This window comes from Liolophura sinensis, chromosome 10, assembly GCF_032854445.1.
Source record: "Liolophura sinensis isolate JHLJ2023 chromosome 10, CUHK_Ljap_v2, whole genome shotgun sequence".
NCBI lineage: Eukaryota > Metazoa > Mollusca > Polyplacophora > Chitonida > Chitonidae > Liolophura > Liolophura sinensis.
In genome coordinates, this window is record NC_088304.1 from 26,157,333 (window position 1) to 26,168,241 (window position 10,909).

Sequence of the window (10,909 nt, forward strand, 5' to 3'; positions counted from 1 at the left end):
CAGCATCAGGCACCCGTCCAACATGGACGATGACAGTATCATTCACCCATCTTTCATGGACGATGGCAGCATCATACACTCTCCTACATGGACGATGGCAGCATCATACACTCCTACATGGGCGATGACAGCATCATACACTCCTACATGGACGACAACAGCTTCACACACAACTACATGGACGATGGCAGCATCATACACTCGTCCGACATGGACGATGACAGCATCATACACTCGTCCGACATGGACGACAACAGCATCATACACTCCTACATGGGCGATGACAGCATCAGGCACCCGTCCAACATGGACGATGACAGTATCATTCACCCATATTTCATGGACGTTGACAGCATCATACACCCGTCCAACATGGACGGTGACAGTATCATACACCCGTCCAACATGGACGATGGCAGCATCATACACTCCTACATGGGCGATGACAGCAGCATCCACTCAACATACTTGGATGATGACAGCATGATTCACCCATCCTATTTGGACGATGAGAGCATCATCCATCCAGAACGGAACCATCCTGTACTCATCCTTCATCATTCACCCATTCACAGCTGTGTTATCTCTTCTTAATTCCTGCTTTTGTGACTTGTAAGTGAGTGAGTGAGTGCTTGGGGTTTAACGTCGTACTCAACAATTTTTCAGTCCTATGACGACGAAGGAATCATTAGGGTGCATGCACGTGTAATGTGCCTCCTTGTTGCAGGACGGATTTCCACCGCTCTTTTATTTAGTGCTGCATCACTGATACGACTTACCGAAGGCTAGTAAGTCGCCCCGCCCGAACCATTATACTGATACGGGTCAACCAGTCGTTGCACTATCCCCTTCATGCTGAACGCCAAGCGAGGAAGTTACAACTTCCTCTTTTAAAGTCTTAGGTGTGACTCGACCAAGGATTGATCCTGGATCTACCGGTCCCGAAGCGGACACTCTACCAACTGTGCTATCCGGGCCGGTTGTGTGACTTGTAAGTAGTATTCAAGTATTACAAGAAAACAATTATTTCAACGGTCTGGGCACAAATCGCCCAAAAAGGTGAAACTGTAGAAAAATATCAAAAAGGCAATGTTCTGTTGTCTTATATTTTCTATGAACTGATGAAAAATTTCTGGTTTTCGTTTGCTATAGAACTGGGTGAAGCTAAACATTCTTGTCTGTGTCAACTGTTTAAATACATGCATAAACCCTAAATCCGTTGCAATGTGTTGTCAAAATAAACGCATGATAATATCCAAAGGACATGTTATCATGTAGGAAGCACTATAATTGATGAATGATGGCGTTAAGACTATTGTGCTTTTAAACCTGAACCTGCGCTGAGAACACCTCCCCCCCCCCCCCCCTTGCCCCTGCAGCTAGTCATGGCAGTGTCCACTAACCACATATATTGCACACATTACTGCCCAGCATACGGTTTTGGAGGCACTCTGTTTACAAGAGCTAAAGAGCCAAATATAAAAAAGGATACCTCTCACCAATGCGGTCGCTGTGAGTTCAAGTCCAGCTCATGCTGGCTCCCTTTCCGGCCGTAGGTGGGAAGGTCTGTCAGCAACCTGCGGATTGTCGTGGGTTTCCCCCGGGCTCAGCCCGGTTTCCACCCACCATAATGCTGGCCGCCGTCGTATAAGTGAATATTCTTGAGTACGGCGTAAAACACCAATCAAATCAAAATAGAAAAACATGATCTGAGAAAGTAGGGGAAAAATTACTCACAAGACTTCACATCGATCGCATTGGTGAGAGGCTCCTGTGTCTTTGTGTTTCATTACATTTGGCTAAATAGTTTTGAAGATATACGGGTAACAAGCTGTATATAAGAGTTAAAATTACCTGAATAGTCTTGCTTTTTGTAAAGAAAGTAGTTAATTCGCTATCATCGTTTGTTTATTTGTAGTCATGTACGATGAATGTTTTGGAAAATTGCCTGGGTGTAAATGGTCCGGTGCATGCGTGATTGACGGTATCCATTCGTAAAAATACGATAACATGCATATAATTAAACATTAGCTGTCTGTCTATAAAGCCTCACGCACGTCTACACATGACATGACTTGTATGAAATGACGTATACATGAACTGACGTCTAGGCTTACAGGAGACTTTAGAACACTAATGTATCCATCAGCGTGCATGTGACTTCCATCACTACACAAACTGTAACAAAGAAAACGATTCTCCCTAGACTGAAATAGAACACATTTTCCGGTAAACACTTGAAGCATAATAATCATTGAAACGGAATACAGCTCACTCAAAAGAATCCTAAAATTAAGACTAGCATACCAACATATTATAACAGGTTGTAAACATTATGATTCTTTGAAGTTATAATATTCAAATCAAATAATTCGTTGTACATAGAATTCTAACGTCGAGAGTATAACTGATAGACTCTCCCCATTCTTTCGTGTACAAATTTGTAAAATATTATATCGGTGAAAACGTGAAAGAGTAATGTAAACTGAAGTCGTCGTAATCTGAGTAAACGGTGGCATTGTAAAGTGGGCTTTTTGCGTGGTCGGCTTTTGGGGCCATATGCAATCTTAAAAAAGATCTAAAGTTGAGTCATGTTATAGTCTACAATGAAAGACCTGTTTTACACCGGAAAGACAAATAATAATAAAAAATACTTCTTTCATCAGTAGTTTGACCTATCAGTGCGTTTTATACAGCCCACTTTAACAATAAGAGCATTTGACTCTCTGTCAAAAAATAAATGATACCATTTACGGCTTTATTTTTCAACGTTCAGAAAAGAAGGTTATTAAAAGTTTTTCTTTTCTTTTAAGTTAATATTGAAAGACCAAGAATCCGGAGTGCATTCATTGCACGGCCCATTTTATAGCCTACTTAAAACGAAATCTGCGAAGAGCCGCTTTCATTTGTTATAAATGCATCACTTCAACAAATGGCATCCCATAAACGCCAAACTTCATATCCTTAGCCATTTTCGCCAGGCCCTCGGTCTCTATGTGGTGATTGTACACATGATTTGGAAACACCAGTCCTTTGCGATGACAGTCTGCTCTAATCAACAACGTGCAGCCACCTACACCATCAAGGGGGACAACTCGGCCTTCGTTGCGCAGATTGGACAGCCATATTCGGTAGGAAGGACCATAGCCTTCGAGCACAAGATCCTCCGGTGGGAGAGACATTTGCCTCTTTAGAGACTGCTTTGTCTCTCGCCAGGTGTTTTTGTCGTAGATTCGCGTGTGACCACTCTCCGGGTCTCTCATAACGCAAGAAGGCACGACGATATCTTTGTGAGCAGAGAGGAGCTGCTGTATAATGTCAGGCGGCATTGAGCCCACGTCACTATCCACCCATAACACCCAGTCCTCGTCCCTCAGACTGGCCTTCAGGAGAAGGTTACGGGCTTCAGCAAGGTGACTCCTGCGTGACAGCTGGGTGTTGCGATCATGTATGGTCTCCCAGTCTCCGTGTATACCTCCCGTAATGTTCAAGTGAATGGCCAAAACCTTCGAGAAATGTCTGGAGAGTTCCCGTGCGATTTGTTTCGCGACGTTCATCGTCTTATCTCTGCTGCTGTCCTCGCCTAACCCCACGGAAATCAGCTGTCGAGGGTATGTCAGCGACCTCAGCATGTCCGCGTAATGCGGTAACAGTTTTTCAACATTGTGTATTGGGCTTAGTATGAGCACTTTAGCAGTGTGAGTCTCATTTGGGTAGTACAACATTTCCTCTGCCAGAGAAGGGTTGACAGGCGAGACAACGTCGTCATAGTTACCCATGTCGTAGTCATCAACTTCAAAATTAGACTCACCTTCAGAGGAATTCGTTTGTCCAGGCAGGTGTCCAAACCACCGAAAGCGGCCATTCTTAGTGTCCAAAGACCCAAAGTGGTCAACATTCCCGTTAACGTTATCGTAAGCTCGCGAAAATCCGCGAAGTAAATTCGTCAGCGGAAACAGACGGTGTCCAAAGGAATGATTACCGGGAAGGAAGAGAGACACCCACAGGCATGATGCACCCACAGACAACAGAAAAATCAGTCCTGATCTTCGCCTCCACCGCCGACAGGAAGCCAATGACATGGCGCCTGATGCAGTAAACATCACTGCTTTTCATCAAGAGTTACTGAACATCCCACCGCTTACAACAAACCCATATTCACAGTTTCCACTGCAAAAATGCAAAGACATCATCAATGCACGTTACAATTTTTAAAAAAAGTTAATTAATTCCACATCACGACTTGTACACATGTACACATACGTGTATTGTTTTCATGAGAGTTGGCGTATATACCTGACGATGTCTTTCATCATATACTCACACGACCCACAAGGACAGCCTATGTACTGCATACCCACCAGATATTAGTGGGGAGTATACCACATGTATAAAGTGCCACAAATTGACGTTTGTCACTCTCTACTTTCTGGACCAATGTTACGGACTTTTTACTTCTTAGCTTAAAGGGATACAGAATCGTTTCTGATTGGCTGGTGTGAAAGAAAGGCAAGTTCAAGCTATACCTTGCCGAAGCCGAATTTTATGATGGTAAACTTACTCAAGCGAGACCAAGGCTGCAAGATTTAACCCAGGAAATCCTATCTCAACAGTAACCCAATCAGTGTCGATTCTGTATCCCTTTAACAGTTCTTCTTTTATTTTCATTAATATCATAGTCTTCGTTCTATGTTCCTTTTCACGTATCATTTAAACTGGTTTCGTGCAATTTTGAAATTCATGACCAGAACGACTAAAACTCAAGTACATGGAACTGCCGTCTTGTCACTGTAACAACACATAAAGTTTCATCTGCGCCACACAACCATGTACTCATATTGTCTAAATTAATGCCCACCATAAAATTAGACCTCGTTGATAGACTGTCTGACCGGAGAATATTCTCATCGGGAATGTCATCAACAACGCTGTCACCACGTAGCCCCAAGACCACACATTGCACTGCAAAAAAAAAAAAACGAAGCCTACATGGATTATCCACCTTTAAATTTTCTATAGAATTAAACTAAATCATTTCACGATTCAACCTATTCATTCACCAATGCGGATCATTGTATATGACAGTCGACCTACATACCTGACGGTACAGTACCTAGTCAACACATACTCATTCAATCTGCTGGGACAGTTTAAGTACTGTAAATTCATGAGGCACAATTGGGGAGGTTGTGACGCATAAAGGTACCACAAATCTTCACTATCTGCATCGTGGAGCAATGAAATGGATTTTTTACTTCTTGGCTAAACCCCAGAGGACACTGATCATGGCTTAAAGTTGAATTATACCCTGATTAAAGAGTTATAACTGCGACATAAAGTGACACCTCCTTTTGGGGTGACCTCTCTGCCCGAGGGCATGGTATGAACAAAATTTGAGCCAGTTCATCAGACGCAAGTACGCAATATAGGAATTTATTAAAGAAAGGTTCAAAACTGGAGTATACTGTATGGCCATCTGATATATGATACAGTCAGGAAATAAGGAAATGTATAGTCCACACCAAAGATCCATAACAAGATTATGGAGCGTAACATTATTAGTTAGAAACAGTATTCTGTCTGTTTGTTTTTCTTTGCAAGAATATGGATGTCCAACATATCTTTGAGCAGAACTTGCATATCACTGAATAAACGTCATTGTGGTTCATTTTACGGGCGCCAGCATTATGATGGGAGGATGCCGGATAGAGCCCGAGGAAAATTCACGACCATCTGCAGGTTGCTGCCAGGCCTTCCCGCATACGGCCGGGGAGGAAGACAGCATGAGGTGAACTTACAGCGATCGCATTGGTAAGAGATTCCTGCGTCATTGCGCCGCGCTGGCACGCTAGCCACCTCGGCCTCCGTCCCTCGTTAAAAATAGGCGACGACATAAATGACACAGAATATAATTCGACGAGTAAACACCAGGTTTTTGTGATGTACACATGTCCTGCATGTCATGTGAGTGGAAGACAAGGGAAAGTTATGCTAACCAATCACCAGTGCCGTCGACCATTTATTTTAAAAGGACCAGTGAGGTAATAGTACAAGAGAGCAATAGTTGCGCGGACTAAATTCAAAATCAAAGAATTAAGTTAAACCAAAAACTGGTCAGACAGCACGTACTTAATGAAAGACAACATATATTACACTGTTTATGAGTTAGACCGGATGTAACAATATAAAATACACGCGAGGCGCAGTGTTGTACACATTTCATGGAACGATATGTCCGAGTGGAAATATTTTGAAAAAAATACGAAAAAAATAAGGAAAGCACAACCGAGACAAACATTGTTTGTGCAATCAATTCCAGGTGTTGACAGTTTTATAGAATATATTTTTTATAATACCGACAAAGCTCGATCGAGACTTACATAGCGCGCAATCACTTCTATGTATGTATTTATGTATGTATTTATTCTTGGGGTTTAAAGTCATACTTAACAATTTTTCATTCAAATGACGACGAGGAATCATTAGATGTGTACATACATAGTGTCTTCTTGTCGCAGGGCGAGTCCATGCCGCCAAAGCGCTGCCGCCACTGAAGTGTCATGCCGAAAATACCAGACATGACACCCACCCAGTCACATTATACTGACACCGCTCCAACCAGTCCTGTTTCCTTGATCTAACCTCTCATTGCTGAGCGCTAAAAGAGGCAACAGCAAGTACCATTTTTAAAGTCTTTAGTATGATCAGACCCGACTGAGGTTGATCCCGTGGTCGCCCGAATATTAGGTTACTCAAGCGATTTTACTTAAATGTAGGTGGGTCTACGTGGATATACTGCTTATACACAATACGGATAAAGGGAAGAGTAAGGAGCAACCGAGAAAAACATTACGTATAATTATGTGTAGGTGTAGACAGCCACATGTCGTTATTCATATTATTTACCATACAGATAACTGTAACTGACTAACATTACCTACAGTCCTGTCAAAAGACCTGAAAAACATGGCAAACATGGCAGACATGGTAGACCGGAAATCACACTGACTTGCACGGCAAAAAACCGTAATCCAGTCAGTCATTGCCTGAATGTCAAAGCCCCATATATTTCTATTGACAGCTGATAATAATATAAGTGCCTGTAACTGATACCGCACCGCGTATACGTCATATTATACTGGTAGGCATGTTATATGTAAGCACCATGTATCATCAAGATAGAGGCAAACAGAGCGAACAGTTAACTATTATGCTCTCCTAACCAGCATATTCTGTGTGCAGCGAATTTGTATGCGTCATGAGGCTGACCAACCGGTGTGGGCTATGGCGTGAACTGACATGCTAAAGATCTATTTAATTTTTACAAAATTCAGTATATATGGTGCAGAATTATTTTATTTGTATGTAGGCTTATATATGCAGGCGATGTGTATTTTAATACCTCGATATCTCTATAAACTTCAGGCAGTGATTTTTTATTTATTTGATTGATGCTTTACGTTGCACTCAAGAATATTTCACTTATAGGACGGCGGAATAGTGGTAGTTAGAAGGTATAAATCTGATAGTTTCATTTATTGTTAAATAACGGCAACCTCAAACGAAAATCACTTACACAATAGCGTTTGCAGTTGTATGGGAGTAAAACCATTCACCACTGGCAGGTTACTGACGAACTTGAACTGGTATTCATTTGTGGCGACTTCGTCACACGGCAATGCGTATCTGCCTGCACGTATAGTGCTGTAGTAATTACAGCTAGTCTAGACACACATCATAACTGCGTTGTTATAACGTGTATTATTATACACATTTATACAATGTGCATGGTTTTTCATAAACATATTTTTCATCAACATAAGGGAGCCTACGGGCTGTCGTAACACGGCTTCAATGCTGTCACAGATGACTGACCCAACTAAACATGTGCAGTGTCCTACGCGCCGACTTACGTATTAGCAAGCCTATATCTCCCAGTTACCAATTCGTATTCTTATACACCTGCTCAGTGGATCAAAAGTCTTCAGATTGTCTTTACAATAGGGAACATGTGACTAATTTGTAAGGCATGTCTGATACCGCGAGATATCGTGATGTCCCATCCTCCCACACGGATGTACTTTCAACCGCCAGGGGAGTCACTAGCCCGTCCATGGCCGAATATCTCACCTGCATGGTCGCATTTACACTGGCACAGCTCAACTCTTCCCCAAACTCACAAAAAAGTCTGTTTAAAACTGTGGACGCTCAACAATTGTAGTTATCCAGAACTACAGCCTACCTGTTATAAATCATGGCAGTCTCCTCACCCAATGGCTGTACATATCATCTCCTCAGGCCAGTGCGACTGTCGTCAGGTGCCCGTGGAAGATACGAAGGCGTATACGCGATGTTGTCGCGGGCCGTAGTATTTTCCCGGCTATCTTGTGACCTAGTTTAGACTTGTAGCTGAACTCACGGTTAACTTCATGTGGTCAAAGTGAACGTGTGTTTCTAGCTACTAACTGCAAACCCCAAGGACAACTATGACACGCTTGTCAACACAATACAGGGTAGGGGTGCATCAGACTTGAAAAGAGCTCACACAACCGAGGCTGTTTTTTTTCTGCGAGCCTGTGCTACGCAAGTCAGTCAACAACTCGCAGTATATGTGTTGTTATGCACGCTCAAGGAAGTAGAATACCAATAGATATAGTTTTACGGGTGCGCAGAGGAATTTTACATATGGATGTTGCCTGTTATAGGACATTATGCGTACAACGAAACTGCGTATGGGTATATATAAGTATATGTATGTATGCTTGCTGTTTATCATCGTAGATGTATACACACTGCACAGAGAGACATATCTGTGTAATGCTATACGTACAGAAAGTCAAAAAATCATAATTAAAATGGAGACAGCGAGTCTCAAGTTTTCGAAAACAAAGTTTATGTAGGTTATACATAGTTTACGTTCAGGCATATATATATATATATATATATATATATATATATATATATATATATATATATATATATATATACACACACACACATATGTGTGTGTGTGTGTGTGTGGGCGACACGAGGCTAAACACTGCATGCTGTGTGAAGTGTCTCTATACATGTGTACATTTGCAGATTTGAAGTTCAACCTTCTTTAATACTAAGAATAGCAGAATAATTTATTTATTTATTTGATTCGGGTTTTACGTCGTACTCAAGAATATTTCACTTGTACGACGGCGACCAGCATTATGGTGGGAGGAATCCGGGGCAGAGCCCGGGGGAAAACCCACGACCATCCGCAGGTTGCTGACAGACCTTCCCATGAACGGCAGGAGGGGAAGCCAGCATGAGCACAACAATGGCCGACTCATAAAAATGCTTACAAAACAGTGAATAAACATAGAAAATATGTAAGCAATTGAAGTCGACCTACTTATTTGCAAAGACAACGACGTGGACTACAACGCTGATTTCGTTTTATTTTTCTCCTTCATGTATACAGGTATAGCTAACAATAGCTAACTTTCGAGATACTGAGTGATGCTAGAATGCATTGTGCTACTGCAGCGAATTATTCTGTTAAATGTAACACACATATTCTGTTTGCCTATCTGTTTGTCCGTGTGGCCGCCTAGGGGACACCGGATTTGGTCTTGCATATTCGTGGGCTAGTGTACGGATGCGTTTCCTCCCACCACACAACACCGTCGTATAAGTCAAATATATGCATTCTTGAGTATAGCGTAAAACACCAATAAAATAAATAAAAAGAAAAACATAGGTATGGCATCCAATTCAAATTTTCAAAAATGTATAGCCCTTGGTAACAACTGCCTAACAATACTTGACAAAACCATCTGAACTGTGATCTGGTAGAGGAAAGATCACATGATTTAGGTATTTCTTGTCGATTTCTATTTAAGCATTTAAATAGGTAGAATAAACCCTAACTGAAGTGAACTGACAAGAAGTCACACTTCACAGTTTACGTGTGACCATTTGCCAGCTACATTGTGTTTGGGTTTACTGTCTTTGCTGTCGCCTTATATTTGTCCAGACGTGTTCTGGTGTCCAATATTTGTCACTTATTTACTTTTTCTGTCCCGTATCTCAAATATCTAGTAATGTGCAGTGTTTTTCACTGGCCATTTATACTTATAGTGTATATACCAGCATTGTACACGATTTGAATCCTGATTTGAGCGTCAAGAACGCATGGTTATGTCTAATACCGCTTAACCCGGGGCTAGGGACCCATATAATTTATTTGTTAGAATTTATTTGACTGGTGTTTTACGCCGTACTCAAGAATGGACCGATATAAAAACAGTTGCAATCAAAGCTCAACTGAGATACATATTTACAATCGACAACTTGTATACTTGCATGGTACACGATTTGAATGCTGATTTCACTTATTCGCCTAGAACATTCCTAGTGTCTTTTTAACATCACTGAAAAGTGTTGACTGCTTCTCTTTATACGATTCCGCCCTAATTTCGTACTGTATATGCTTTCTTAGTTCTTTGGTGGTTTGTGTTAAACGTTGTCTCGGGTACTGGCTTTCGATAATTCATCAGAAACATCCATTTTGGTTGACGGCTGGTATTCTCTGTATGTCTGTACATTTACTAGACAGCCGTCATAAAAGTAAATTATTATAATACCAAAGACAGCGTTTATACCATGGCGGTCAGTTATAAACCATTGGCCTTTGGTAAGTTACTGACGAGCCTTCCTACGTGTGGCGCACAAGTGATTTTCAGCGAACGATACGCTGTATGTGAAAACGGTCACATGACCATCGTCTCCAGTTTGTTGTCATCAAAGCCTCCACGAACAGTGAGAGTGAGGAATCCCTGTTCGAGACCGGAATTGAACCCTTACCCCGTGTGTCCCAGCGACTGAGAGATTCGCGACTTGACTTAACCACTCCGTCATGGTGACGGTAACAAAC

At 41.8% G+C, this 10,909-nt stretch overlaps 1 protein-coding gene across 2 annotated transcripts; it reads right to left on the reverse strand.

Moving 5' to 3' along the window:
- Positions 1 to 569: 569 nt before the first annotated feature.
- Positions 570 to 8,529, reverse strand: LOC135476373 (uncharacterized). 2 transcript variants are annotated; one of them, XM_064756373.1, is made up of 3 exons: positions 8,243 to 8,529; positions 4,859 to 4,962; positions 570 to 4,170 (listed from the first exon to the last, which is right to left on the reverse strand). In XM_064756373.1, exon 3 carries the CDS (start codon positions 4,101 to 4,103, stop codon positions 2,910 to 2,912), a length of 1,194 nt encoding a protein of 397 aa, XP_064612443.1. In that variant the 5' UTR covers positions 4,104 to 4,170; positions 4,859 to 4,962; positions 8,243 to 8,529; the 3' UTR covers positions 570 to 2,909. The 2 variants fall into 2 exon arrangements, with proteins under 2 accessions (XP_064612443.1, XP_064612444.1); XM_064756374.1 differs by lacking the exon at positions 8,243 to 8,529 and adding an exon at positions 7,914 to 7,950.
- Positions 8,530 to 10,909: the final 2,380 nt, after the last annotated feature.